The sequence below is a fragment of the Malania oleifera genome, chromosome 3, assembly GCF_029873635.1.
Source record: "Malania oleifera isolate guangnan ecotype guangnan chromosome 3, ASM2987363v1, whole genome shotgun sequence".
NCBI classification, from domain to species: domain Eukaryota; kingdom Viridiplantae; phylum Streptophyta; class Magnoliopsida; order Santalales; family Ximeniaceae; genus Malania; species Malania oleifera.
Genome location: NC_080419.1, coordinates 13,014,106 through 13,029,008, shown reverse-complemented (window position 1 = coordinate 13,029,008; position 14,903 = coordinate 13,014,106). Strand labels below are relative to the sequence as shown.

Here is a 14,903-nt window from a genome sequence, read left to right as displayed (position 1 = left end):
GGAATTTTTTGGTGTGGAGTTCCTACTCTTTCCGATCCAAAATCTGCATTGACACTTCTTCATATGTCAGAGTATCCCTAACCTCCAGTGCCTTATAACTGATCACATGGAAGGGATCTGGAACATATTTCCTCAACAAGGAAATGTGAAATACGTCATGAATTCTAGATAGAATTGGCGGTAAGGCTAACATGTAGGCAACTAGATTCACTCTTTCAAGTATCTCGAATGGTCCAATGTACCTAGGACTCAACTTACCCTTCCTCCCAAACCTCATCACCCCTTTCATCGGGGTAAGTTTCAAAAATACATGATCCCCTACGTCAAACTCTAACTCTCGTCGGCGAGTGTCTGCATAGCTTTTCTGCCAACTCGTTGTTCTGATCCTATCTTTGATAAGTATGACTTTATCATGAGTTTGCTATATTAGCTCTAACCCCAAAATTTGTCTTTCCCCAATCTCTTCCCAATACAACGGGGATCAGCACCTCCTGCCATATAACGCCTCATATGATGTCTTCTCAATGCTGGTCTGATAGTTGTTATTATAAGTAAACTCGACTAGTGGTATAAACTCGGTCCAACTGCCACCAAAGTCCAGCACGCATGCTCGTAGCATATCCTCCAGTATCTGTATCGTCCTCTTCATCTGGCTCCTTGCAAATTCTTCTAGAAACGAGATGTGAACCGTGGGTCTCGGTTCGATACTATGGACATTGGTACGCCATGTAATCTAACTATCTTCTGAATGTACAACTATGCTAGTCTACTCATGGAGTAGTTAACCCTGATAGGCAAGAAGTGGGCAATCTTCGCCAGTCAATCTACAACTACCCACTTTCATTGTAATGTGCTCCCACTTCCATTCAAGAATATGAAGTGGTTGCAATGATCTCGTTGGTCTCTGATGCTCATCTTTCACTTGTTGGCACGTCAAATACTGATTCACAAATTCAGCGATCTCTTTTTTCATATTGTTCCACCAAAAAGATTCTTGAAGATCCCCGTCCATTTTAGTGCTACCAAGGTGTACAGTATACAGAGATCGAGCGCTTCTTCCAGAATAACTTTCTTAATTTCAGCATCAGCTGGCACATAAAGTCTGGTACGAAACCTCAAAGCTCCGTCATCTGAAATATTGAACTCCGCCTCCTGACCACTCCACACCTTATCCATAATCTTCATTAACTCCATATCTTTCACCTGAGCAGCTTTAATTCTTTCCTGTATTATGGGTTGTACAACCAAATTAGCTGTAAACGCCTGATGATTACCTTTTACAAGCTCCACCCCGAGTCTCTCCAAATCCATTCTGATCTCGTAACGCTCCGACCCGCCACGTAGGCCCGGGGTGCTACTTTAGTGACATCTGTGTACCTGATACCATAATCAGTAATATAAATGCAGCGAAAATAAATATAATATCCTCCATAATCCATTACCAGAGTTCTAAGTACCTTTATACACAATAGTCTCCAATTATCCATATTACAACCCATTAACACAGTACAACAAAAACAACTCATTCCATGCACCCATGTTACATATTTAGGGTGTTACATATTCAGGGCTTCAAACCCAACTTATATACAGAAGAGTTCTTATTGACACTCACAAAAACTAACTGGCTATCAACCCGCCTCGGAGTTCGCTAAACTTGACCTCGAGATGGTCTTGAAAAGATAATTTGTATATTGGGGTAAGACACTTCTTAGTAAGAAATATTAAGTTAATATCAGTGTGTGATCAACATGCATTTAGTGTTTACAGAAATCATCCATCCTCCATTTAACCGAAAATACCTATTTTACATTGTACTTACTTTACATAATTGAAAATATTCATCTTATTTCCATGGTATAAACAATTAAGTAAATAAATAACATCATTTACATAAATCTACAGATATGTATAAAAGACATTCCCTGAGACTAAACACCATTTACTTCCCCTAGGGTACGAGTTGTGTAGCTCGAAGGCTGGACTAAGCCCTGGGGGATCAACCTAGACAAAGTCAAATTATTCATCTGCTGCTAACTCTGACTACAGGCATCCGCAACTTGCTTATGGGTCCGATTGCTTTACCACTTCCTGGTCTGGACTGTCAGGGAAGGTACACCCTCTACTAAGGCCAATCGGCTAAGACCACCCTATACTTCTATCTAGAACAGTGTGGGCGCACATGGTCAAATACTGAATCTCTAGCAACGATACCGTGCTTATGACATAATTGGTCCTCAGGATTCCTAAAGCATATCATGCAGTTTAAGTAATAAAAATTGTATTTCAAACTCATTACGTATAAAAATCTGTCATATTATAAAACTCGGCCCCCGATTGTTATATGCATCTCGGCTCATAATCACTGAACATAATCCTGGCCCTCGGCCATCATTTAGAACTCGGCTCAAAGCCGCTATATTAAATTCCGGCCCTCGGCCGTCATATAAAACTCGGCTCACAACCGCTATATCAAATCCATGCATTTTCACAAACAGTTCTAGTATTTCGCAAATAGTTCCAGTATATTTCACAATCATTCCTAAATTCGGTTTCCCGATAAACCATAAAATCAATCACTTGCCACATATTTTCAGTATTTTAAACCTAGCTCATAGGCAACCGAGAAACACATTATATTTAGTTTATAATGTAAAACCAACTTTCCACCATTCATTTTTACTCAAAATACTATATCATATATCCTAGGATTGAAACGTTCATTTTGAACGGTTGGTTTTCAAAATAAAAACTGAAAACATAAATATACATATATAACATTTGAATCGGTTCAACTTTAATAAAACTCTTGACTTAACTTAATCCCTTTACCTGTTTACTGAGAGAAAATTCCTACAACACTCCTATAGCCCACTCTACAGCGATACGACTCCAAAACCCTGAAAACACATTTCCCCAGAACATCAATCATTAACCATCCCTATACCTATACACCCCTTTTTAATCAATTAAATAAATAACTCATTTCTACCCTTACCTCAACTTTGGGGTGATGCTTGAAAAGACCCTGCTCAAGAATCCACTCTGCTAGACTTGTAGAGAATTTCCCTCAAATCCTCGTGGTAACTTCCGATCGTCGATTTGGGCGACGAACGATGAAGAATAGTAGATAGAGAGTGAGGGGTGCCGATTTAGAGAGAGAGAGAGAGAGAGAGAGAGAGAGAGAGAGAGAGAGAGAGAGAGAGAGAGAGAGAGAGAGAGAGAGAGAGAGAGAGAGAGAAATATGCATTAGACCTCGGGGCTAAGGGCTTTCATTCTAGCCTTGTTTTGATGACAACAACCCATTAGCAGTTCTTTAAGGTTACTAACAATTTTCCTCTAAGCATAAGAGTCAAACAAGTCTCAAACTAGCAAAGTGCAGATGACCATCAACAAAGTCTAACATATGACAGATCCGAAACTTAGCCACTCAACCAAAGCTTTTATGGATCCTACATAGCAAGCACAAGCTCTGAGTTGTGTGTGTGAGTAACAGAGATTTATTTTGTAGTCCCTTGTGTATGATGCTGTTCAAAAGTAGCGAGCAAGAAACCCACATGTTGAAGAATTTGAGGGCAGAGAACAACACCAGAGCTCTCTGATTGATCCTTCCTTCCCTGAATTGTAGGCCACTTGTCCTAGACTATAATGGGTGTAGAACCAGGGCCTTCCTCAGGACTCCCTTCTACAGGTTTCACAGACTTACCAGCCAGTCCTTCGAGCTTATTCTTCTCATTCTTTTTACTCCTCCCTTCAACAATCCCTTTTCTTTCCTTTTTTACTGTGCAATAATTCTCCAAGTGGTCAACCGACTTACAGTATTTGCAGAATCTTGACAGGTTCTCATAACACACCTCCTATACAATCTATATGTCATCTAGTAACCACACTTTGATCCTATGTTTCACCTCCTTCGAAACATCAATTTCCACAAGGGCTCTGGCATACGACTCTGGCATACGAGGGCCTATCCTTGTTGGTGGTGAGTTTGTCCATATGCATTGGCTTTCCAATTGCAGAGCAAACCCTTCCAATTGCAGCAGGAGTTTATATTTCAAGGGGCAAGTTTTTCAGTTGCACCCAAACTGGAAGAGTTGTTCTCTGCTCCGGGTCAAATTGAAAAAACAGGAAGAGTAGTTCTCTGCTTCGGGTCAAATTGAAAAAATCTTGGCATCTGCTTTAGGATCAGAGTTATTCCATATATAATGTAGGGGCCATTCTTAAGGACGTTACAGAGATCCTCCTCTCTCTGAAATTTGAAAATTATCCAACCCCTATTGTGTTGCATTGTTTCCACTGGAACTTTCCATGTCCTCATTAGAGAGTTAAAGGCCGCTCTACCTGGAAATTTCCCTGTAAAGTAACCTACCAAATGCATGTTCGCAATCCCCCTCGAATCAATTAGTTCTGAGGCTGGAATACGAACCTCATCACTGTCAACAGGGAACACTAGGAGGGATCCTCAGCTTGCCGGGTTCCTGTTGTTAACAAACAATTCAGCCCAGGGCACCTTTTTGTTGTTCCTCAAGACCATCCTCTCCTCCTGATTTTCTTGTTGCAGTTGCTCCGACTCTGCAGGTTCCTGCAACTCAGCTAAAGGCTCCTGAGCTCAAGCAATGGCAACCACATCACTAGTATCTCTGGACTCAATCCCAACTGGAGCATCAACTCCTTCAGTCAAGTCTTTGATTCCCAAATCGTCTGAACCGATTGTTTCATCATCATCCCATGACCTCTTTTCCATGGCCATCTTACCACAGTTGCCCCTTTCCATCTGCAAACAACTTTTCTCTATCATTCCCATTCCTTCCAATATTCTTTCATTCAACACCATAGTCACCTATTTATCTTGGATACCGACACTGGTTCCCTCTATTGGACTGCACGAAGAGGGGCTCGCAGTAATTCCCAGCTGTGCCGGGGGCATTTCTTGTTTGAATTATTGTTTGTTTTTCCTAATGACAAAAATTCTCCTTTATATATGACTAAAGAACAAACCAAACATGTTTGACAATTGGGATTGTTCAAAATTAAAAGTCGTATGCCTTTTCGGCAGTCATGTCTTAGAAATTAACGGAGGCAGTCATATCTTATTATTGGTCAATCCTGGGCGCAGCTGCCGCGCCCGCAAGTGTCACGTGACATAAAACAAAATTGGAAAATTAAAAGCTGCGATTCACAATTATTATAATGTTTAATTGGAAATCCCACTTGTTCGGGCCAAAGAAGAGTCGCGCATTCGGCTGCTCGCCGTCGGAAGACTCCGCCGGACATTATTATTATTATTATTATAATATTACTTTATTCTGATACGGAAACCTGACATTGACATTTGACATCATTATTTATCTACTTTTTAATTTTTTCAATTTTTTATTCGTAAATGGAAAACGGTTGATGACCGCAAACACCTCCCCGTGCGCTCTCTCTCTCTCTCTCGGCGTGCTTCCGTCTCATTCTGCATTTTTTTCTCTCTGAAATGGCCAGCGCTGATAATGCGGGTGAAGCTCACCGGATCATGGATTCAGCAGCTCAGCGTCGCCTGAAAGCAATCCACGGCCATATCCTTCCCGCCGCCGGCGACTCTCTGTCGCATCTCCGATTGAACTGGACCGCCAGTGAGTTCGTCTCTGGTAAGATAATCTCCTTTTGACCTTTCCCCTTTCTGTTTCCTGCTAGCGCCTTGCGCTTTTGTTTTCCCTTTTTGCTTTTCTTTACGCTTTCGATCATGTGTTGAATGTATCGCTGTCTATCGGTGTTGCTTTTGATGATTTGAAAGCTATAGTTTGCTCGATTAAGCTAGGGTTTGTATGGGAAGCGGTGGAGTGCGATTCTCGTATTGTTGGTTTTGGTCTTCGTGCAATATCATGTGTAAGTGGGGGTTCCTCTTGAGTCAGTCTGCTGCCATCTGATAGTTTTCTTGGTTGATATTATGTCGTAAGTTTTCTTCTTATACTTAATGAGTTAGATTTTATGGGTTGGTGGAATAATTATTGGCAAAATGGATGGGGTCGGTCGTGATTTGGATGCCGTTTATTGCTTCTATGAACTTTTTCTTATGGGACCCAAAATGCACTTTTGTTTGAAATTTTTATACGAGTGGTGATCCTGTAACGTCTGTACCACAAATCATTTTGGAGCCGCGTAGAGGAACATTGATATTATTAAAAAAGACTTGGATCCTCTCTAGTAACTTTTATTGCCTACATTAAATTCATGCTGCTTTAATGAGCCCGCAACAAAAATTATGGGAAAGAACTCTTCCGTATTTTATTCTGGAGATGTCGTCAGTAGAGAAAGAGAAGGAAATCTGGACTTCCATATGTCTGCATCCAAGTATTTGTTTGTGTGTGCAAAAGATGAAGAGTACTGTTGGGAAGAGGAAATGACATACACAGCAGCTGATTACATTGGCATTAGATGGCTGATGGACTAATAGTCTAATGGTACCCTTTGCAGTGGTCTGATTTTTGCTTCATCTCTGTCTTTTGCTTGCATCATCTCCTCTATCTCTGTTCGATTGCACAAATTTTACTTCAGAAATTGGAGCTTCCTCTATTTGTCACCCCTAAAGTTTTCTTGAGAAGCATGTTGTTGTAGGCTTCTGAGCTGGCCTAGCAAAAAATAGGGTTCTAACCTGGAATTCCTAGCTCTATAGTTAAAGAATTGGGATTGCTAGCTTTTAGAGAAGTTAGTCTTGGTTCCTTGAAGATTCTGAGATTGGTTGTGTTCTGTTGAGCAAACAGTAAGACACGTATCCTTTTCAGATTTTGGCTTTTGACATTACGTGGCAAAGGAAAAGATGGGAAACATGTTGTAGATGGTTCTTCTGCAGTCGGTTACTTTCTTCTGTTACAGAGTCATGAATACTTCTTGTGCTGTTCTATATTTGAAATTTGCATGGGTCATCATATTTTCTTTTTCTTCATATGGAAATCTTCTAACAAGTAAAGTGTGTATGCTTTAATCAGTTGATGAGCATGTGTTGGTCCTGTTAGCTGCTTAAACATTCATATGTTTCATTTATCGTGTTATGTTCCCATTATGTTATAAGCATGTTAACGTTGTCAATGCTGCTGTTGATTTCTAAGCAGATCAGGGGTATAGTGTTGTGCTCCCAGAGAAGCTGCACACAGGAAAGTGGAACGTGTACAGGTGTGCATTCTCTGTTTTGCTTCAGTTAAAACTTTATTGATCCATGATTGCTGACAGCAATCTACTTCTCTTGGCAGATCTGTACTCTCCCCATTAAAGCTAGTGAGTAGATTTCCTGATCATCCCAATATTGGCACATTGCATGATAATTTTGTGTGAGCACCTTGTGTTGTCTTCTATAAATTAGAACTTCTCTCTTAATACATAAGCTATATATTATTTCTACAGATTTGAAGGGTGTGTGTGTGTTTATTTTGCTTAGAAATCTGGACTAGCTAATTTCCCTTTGTCAAATTAGGCACTCAGTTGAGACTTTCCGAGATCACAAATATCTGGGTTCACGAATTCAGGTCGATGGAACAATTGGAGAGTAAGTTTTTCATTTAAAATTGAGCGAAAATGAGTTATTAAAATTCTCTTATCCACTTAAAATAATTTTCTACACTAAAGGTACAAATGGATGACGTATGGAGAAGCAGGTACTGCCCGATCAGCAATAGGCTCTGGACTAATGTATCACAGGCTAACTAAGGTAAGTCATGTGGATAATAAGCTCATGTTTGAGCATTATTTTGCTTTTTTAACTTTTTTTTTTGTAGAGGCTTGCAATGCTTTGGACATTGGCATGTCTAGTGACAATGTCCAGAATTTCTGATATCATTTCTCACTTAAATTTCTGATTACCTCATCTGGCTTATTTATTACAGGGATCCTGCGTTGGGCTATACTTCATCAACAGACCAGAATGGCTTATTGTTGATCATGCCTGCTCTGCATACTCATTTATATCAGTACCTTTATATGACACTCTAGGTCTGTTGTTTCCCTAAAGGGAAGTCGAATTGGATGTGGACCTTGTTTTGCTAAGCCTGTGGGTATTACAATTTATTACCGTTTGCCATGCAGGCCCAGACGCTGCCAAGTATATTGTAAATCATGCTGTTGTACAAGCTATATTTTGTTTGCCACAAACATTGAATACTGTGAGTATAAAATATGCTCTTTTAATGCCATCCTTTGACATTAAGGAATATTCATTAAGCTCGGCAGTGGATTACATTTATATTAGTCGTTATTTGATTGCAGTTGTAAATTTATAATATCTTTAGGCTGGAAACCTTAGTCAGACATTTTTCCGACTTCCATTTTTCTTATTAAAGTTGTGAATATGGATTTGGACATTTAGTCTGATGATTTTGTCTGGGTTTTGGAAATCTAAATTATGAGTATCACACAATTTCCAATATGAAAAAAAATTCATAATGCATCTTGTATCTCCTGGATTGTGGATGGGATTAGTGATAAGTGATAACTGATTTGGTTCCTACAGAAACTTTGAGAACTTGTTCAGGGTGCGAATAGAAACTTTGTGATGTTCTGTCTTTACTTTGTTAAGAGTGAAGATTTAGATGTTGGGCCATGGACTTCTGGCCGGTGTCTCATCCTCTGACTCTTCACAAGGGAGGCTAGGGTTAACATATATTTACCTGTTAAAAAGAAACTCCAGAGGTAGATGCTTGATGAGTGAGAATGTACCTAAAAAGTTTATCTTGACCATAGGTGATTTTGTGGAATAATGATGTTTGGGTTTAGAGAATTTTTAGGAAAGATTGAAGGATCTGGATGATATTCCAATTCAAATTTGTTAATTTTACAAATTTCCCCTTTTATTGGGCCAGGGTAAATTTTGACATTATTGTGAATACTGATTGGCCTTTTGATGTATGAACTATTTTGATGTGATGGAGCCCTCATTTCCATGGGTTGTTTATGATCAAATTTGGACCCTATTTGATAATTGATGGACCAGCCCAAATTTCCTTGCTTTAAAAATGGCATAAAAACTTGGAGAAGGACATTCCAATTTTGTTTGCTTTCACTGTGATGCACTTAATGTCCCAATTTTTTCACACACAGTCGGTCCCAAGCCCAAGTAAAGGAGGAGGATTCCGTTAGGTAGCTGACAGTCAGCGTAAAATTTGTTAGATCACTATGATATGAATCCTTACCGAATATTTGTCAGGGCGTCCCCAACGAGCGACGCATTGCACTTGAACCACCCAGGTGTAGCGAAAAGTGGGCTAGGGTGGGCTAGGTCATCGCCCCAAAGTGACGTGCCTTGTCAGTGCCTGGATACGGTGTCAAATATGTAAGGGTTCCTGCATCATTCTGGACGTGGGCAGGTAAAGACGTTAGTTCAGGAAACTAGGATTAGATTAGCAACTTGGAATATAGGGACACTTACGGGTAAAAACATGGAAAGTGTGGATACAATGATCAGAAGAAAAATTTATATAATTTGCCTTCAAGAATCTAAGTGGGTGGGGGAGAAAGTTAGAGAAATTGATAAATCAAGATTTAAACTTTGGTATACTGGAAAAGAAAAACATAAGAATGGAGTAGGCATTATTATAGACAAAAACTTAAAAGATAGCGTTGTGGATGTAACTAGAGTAGGGGATAGAATTATAAAAATCAAGATGGTATTAGGACAAGAGATAATAAATATCATTAGTGCTTATGCTCCTTAAGTTAGTTTAGCAGAAAATCTTAAGAGACAATTTTGGGAAGATATGGATAGTATTATACAAGGCATACCAGGGACTGAGAAAATATTTATAGGAGGAGATCTGAATGGACACGTTGGAAGAGATAATAAAAATTATGAGAGGATGAGGATATGGATATGGAGACAAAAATGAGTTTGGGGAGATGATCTTAGACTTCGTTATGTCATATGATTTTAGTATAATGAATAGTTACTTTAAGAAGAGAGAAAAACACTTAATAAACTTTAAAAGTGGACAAAATAGAAGTCAAATAGATTCTTTTTTTTAACTAGGAGGGTAGATCAATTATCATGCAAGGATTGTAAAGTTATTCCAGATGAAAGCCTAACCACACAACATAGAGTCTTAGTGTTAGATATATGTATTAAAAATTGGAAGAAAAAAGATAAAATAAACCAGCGTAAGAAAACTAGATGATGGAACCTAAAAGGAGAAAATATAATAAAATTTAAAGATAAAATGATCAAAGATGGAGATTGGACCATAGAGGATGGGATAGATACAAATACTCTTTGGAATAGATTAGTTAGCTCTATTAAAAAGATAGCAAAAGAGATTTTAGGTGAATCGAGGGGAAGATTCTCGAATAGCAAAGAGAGTTGGTGGTGGGATGAAAATATACAAAAAATCATAAAGACAAAAAGAATTTGGTATAAAATGTGGCAAAAATGTAGATATAGAGATAACTTTGAAAAATATAAGGAGGCAAAAAAAGATACAAAAAAGGCCGTTAGTGAAGCTAAATATAAATCATTTAATAGTTTGTATGATAGATTAGGTCCAAAAGAAGGGGAAAGAGATATATGTAAACTTGGTAAAGTTAAAGAAAGGAAGAGTAAGGACTTAGGAAATGTAATATATATAAAAAGTGAGGATGATATTGTCTTGGTTAAGGACAAAGACATTAAAGAAAGATGTCGAAGTTACTTTAGTAAGTTGTTTAATGAAAATCAAATAGAAGGCTTAAACTTGGAATTGTCAAATGAGGAAAAGACAAAATATGAGATTTATTCGCAAAATTAGAGTTAACGAAGTTAAATTTGCACTAAAAAAGATGAAAAATAGAAAAGTTATGGGACCAAATAACATCCCAATTGAAGTTTGGAAATGCTTAGGTGGTAACAGAATTATATGGTTAACTAATTTATTTAATACAGTTGTAAAAACTAAGAAAATGCCAGATGAATGGAGGAAAAACACTTTAATACCTATATACAAAAGTAAAAGTGATATTCAAAATTGTAATAACTATCGTGGAATTAAAGTTATGAGTCATACAATGAAACTATGGGAAAGGGTGGTTGAACAAAGATTAAGGTTAGAAACGAAGGTCTCAGAAAATCAATTTGGTTTTATGCCTGGGAGATCTACTACAGAAGCTATTTATCTTTTAAGAAGATTAATGGAAAATTTTAGGGAAAAGAAGAGGGACTTGCATATGATATTTATTGACCCTGAGAAAGCATATGATAGGAAACTTAGGGAAGTTCTATGGTGGGTTTTAGAAAAAAAGGGTGTATGTAGTAGGTATACGGATGTCATTAAGGATATGCATGATGGAGTAATGACTAGTGTAAGGACTATAGATGGAGAAAATAGAGAATTTCCAATCACCATAGGTGTACATCAAGGATCTGCTTTGAGTCCTTATATTTTTGCTTTAGTGATGGACCAATTGACTAAAAGTATTCAAAAGGAGGTTCCATGGTATATGTTGTTTGTGGATGATATTGTATTAATTGACGAAACTAGGACGGAGTAGAGGCTGAGTTAGAATTATGGAGAGAAGCTTTGCAATCTAGAGGATTTAGGATAAGTAGAAATAAGACAAGATGTATGAAATTTAATTTTAGTAATGATAGGAGAAATATTGGAGACAAAGTTAAACTTGATGATGAAGAAATAAATAGTACTTGTAGATTTAGATCCCTTGGATCTATTATGCAAGCTGAAGGAGAATTTGAAGATGATGTAATGCATAGAGTTAAAGCAGGTTGGGTAAAATGGAAAAGTGCTTCAAGTGTGCTCTGTGATCGTAGAATACCCTTAAAATTGAAAGGGAAGTTTTATAGGACAGCTATAAGACCGACTATGCTATATGGATCAGAATGTCGGGCGACGAAGAAACATAATATCCAAAAAGTAAAAGTTGCCGAGATGAGAATGCTTAGATGGATGAGTGATATAACATTGAAAGATAAATTAAGGAATGAACATGTTCGTGGTAAGTTAGGTGTAGCTCCTATAGAAGATAAGATATGGGAGGGACGACTCAGATGGTATGGACACTTGCAACATAGGCCACATAGTGCATCTGTGAGGAAGAGTGACTTAGTTTCTGTGGGGGGCAGTAGAAGGGGTAGGGGTAGACCTAAAATAACTTGGGAAGATATAATGAGTAAGGATTTAATATCCTTGAATCCATGGTCTTAAAATTCCACGAAATTGCCGAAATTTCCGATTTCAGTCACCCTTGAAATCGAAATAGTGATCAATTTCCATCTTGCATAATTTCCATCGAAATCTCAATGAATCATCCGAAATTTATTGAAATCTCGAAATTTTAGCGAAACATGTCGAAATTTTAACTATACAATGAAATTTTGTCGAAATTCAAATGAGAGATTTCGGAGTGTAGTGAAATTTCTCTTTTAATTTATTTTATTTATTTCATTGAAACAAAATATTACAAGTTCTTTTGAAATTACATGAAAAAATAAACTTACAGTAACATTGTATTTAACCATTCATGTCTAAATTATCATTATTTGTATAATAAATAATATTTAAATAATTTATGAATTTCATTTGTATTAACAAAATATGTTTAATGTACATTATCTCACAAATATGTTTGATACACATAATATTTTACAACTTTTCTACTTCATACAAAACATAGATGTATTTAATTTGTTATATATTAGTCCTAAAACTTATATTATTATGTTTGTTAACCATTTCTAAAGTTTCACAAAGAATTTTATGATTTACTACTAATTTCTGTTATTTTTTCAAAACAAAATCAAAATTAACATCAAAGTTGAAATTTCCATACTTTTGGAGCTTCGAAATTTGAGTCGAAATCGAAATTTAACACCTTGTTTGAATCGATCAAAAGAAATGGTCCATGATCGCATAAATTGGTGGAAAATGATTCATTTGGCCGACCCCACCTAGTGGGACTAAGGCTTAGTTTTGTTGTTGTTGTTCACTGGGCCTCAAAGATCAAATGTGATCTCAAGTGAAATTCAATTAAATTTTGATCCTATTAAAGCTTGAGTGGCCCACAACCTTTTTTTTTTTTCAATAAACAAAGAAATTTATTAGAAGTGAGAAGAATGTACAACAAAAAAAAAGTGGAAAAGAAAGGAAAATGGGAGCATAAGAAATCCTCCCTTTGCAACAATAACAGAAAGTTACATCAGGATATAATCATAATCTTAAAGCCAAGTCAATGAAGCAGAGCCAATCTGTCCCCCTGCAGGTCTCCCAGAGAACAAAAACAGCCATTAGCCGACACTCACAACGACGCAAGATAAGCCACTCTACTCCAAACCAAATTATTAGCTGTCGCCACCCCTTTGAAAATTCTGGTGTTTCTCTCCAAACCAAACACACCAAATAACAACCATAATAGTGCAACACCACAAGGCTTTCCCATCCTTTCTTTTCCAAAACCTCTGAATGTGATAGAACAAAAAGCCTTCAAAGTGGAGGGACAAATCCAGGCTTCCCCACATATACCAAATAATTTATTCCAGACAGCCCAAGTAAACAATGAAGAAACAAGTGTGAGCAAGTCTTCCCACTACTCAAATAAAGGATACATTCCAGTGATAGGGCTTTATTAGGTCTTCTCTTTTGAAGCACATCATTAGTATTAGTTCTATCAAGTACCACAGTTAAATAAAAGCTTTTCTTTTTTAGGGAGCTTTAGCTTTCCAAATCAAAGAGTACAAACCCAAATGATCCTCATTAGGTTTGCGAGTCAAATAAGAGAAAAAAGATTTACAAGAGAAATCCCTAGAAGTATCTTAGCTCCAAACCCTTTTAGCATTCCCCAAATGAAAGAAAAATAATCAAGCAAACTGGTTAAAAAAGCCAACTCATGAATCTCTCTATTGTTGAGGTTCTCCCAAAATGGAAATTCCAAGAGAGACTATCCCCTTGTAAAAAAAAAAAAAAAAAAATCAGAAAAAAGGGTATCTTAGGGACTTGAGGAAGATGGAGAAAAGCAAAAACCAACAGAATCTCCCCAATTCAAGGGTCCTCCCAGAAACAAATTTGCTGTACTGGACTTTAGGAAAGAAATAATCATAAATCTGAGTTATGAACTTCCGAGGGCTCACATGATTAATATTAACTCCAGCTTTGGCATCCCACCCATTCTGTAGTAGACCAAATTCACTGTGAATTACATTATGCCAGAGAGAATTAGATTCTAAAGGAAAGCGCCATAACCATTTCCCCACCAAAGAAATGTTTTTGGACACTAAATTACCAAGACCAGACCTCCCTCCCTTTTAGACCTACACAGAGTCTCCCAACCTAAAAGGTGATCTCTTTGACTCTCTCCCCAACTCGACCATAAGAAATCCCTCATTAATTTCTTAAGCTTTTAGGTAAAGTGGTTGCTTAACATGGTACCAGAGCTGGTTACCAGGAGGTCCCAGGTTTTGGTCTTGTTTCCTGCTCTTATTTTGTGGTGTTTAAAAAAAATTATTGTGTTCCATTTCATGAGTGTTATTTGTGTCTCTCTCCATGTGCTGTCAGGCTGCACATGTGGGGGAGCGTTAAAGCCGAGATACATTGTTTAACAGATTCAACAGTGGAGATATCTTTTGATCCTCTTTTCCTTTCTTGTTCTAGACCGATGTAGTTAAAAGTATATAATAAAATTTAATTTAAGAGGAGTAGCCTTAAATTGAATTGCATGGAGAAAAAAGATCCATGTGGTCAACCCCAATAGTTCTGGTAAACTAATAGAAAGTTAGCTGTTAATGTGGCTCGGTTGTTCCCTGTTGATGGTTATTTAGTCATTTAGCATTATTATTAATTATAGAGTTTGGTTAGTAATAAGTGTGGGTTAGTAAGGGTATTATGGTCATTCCAATTGTACTTGACATATATTATAAATAGAGGGAGAGTCCTATCATCGAGTTTAGGTCTTCCATT

At 37.4% G+C, this 14,903-nt stretch overlaps 1 protein-coding gene across 1 annotated transcript in view; it reads left to right on the top strand.

The window, feature by feature from the left end:
- Positions 1–5,196: 5,196 nt before the first annotated feature.
- The window catches only part of LOC131151610 (long chain acyl-CoA synthetase 6, peroxisomal-like), a 56,804-nt gene continuing 47,097 nt past the window's right edge, over positions 5,197–14,903 (top strand). The window contains exons 1-7 of the mRNA XM_058102873.1: positions 5,197–5,633; positions 7,095–7,155; positions 7,233–7,310; positions 7,454–7,525; positions 7,606–7,687; positions 7,863–7,968; positions 8,062–8,138. Of these exons, the coding sequence (XP_057958856.1) occupies positions 5,480–5,633; positions 7,095–7,155; positions 7,233–7,310; positions 7,454–7,525; positions 7,606–7,687; positions 7,863–7,968; positions 8,062–8,138 (630 nt within the window). The 5' untranslated portion in view covers positions 5,197–5,479. The remainder of the gene's footprint in view (positions 5,634–7,094; positions 7,156–7,232; positions 7,311–7,453; positions 7,526–7,605; positions 7,688–7,862; positions 7,969–8,061; positions 8,139–14,903) is intronic.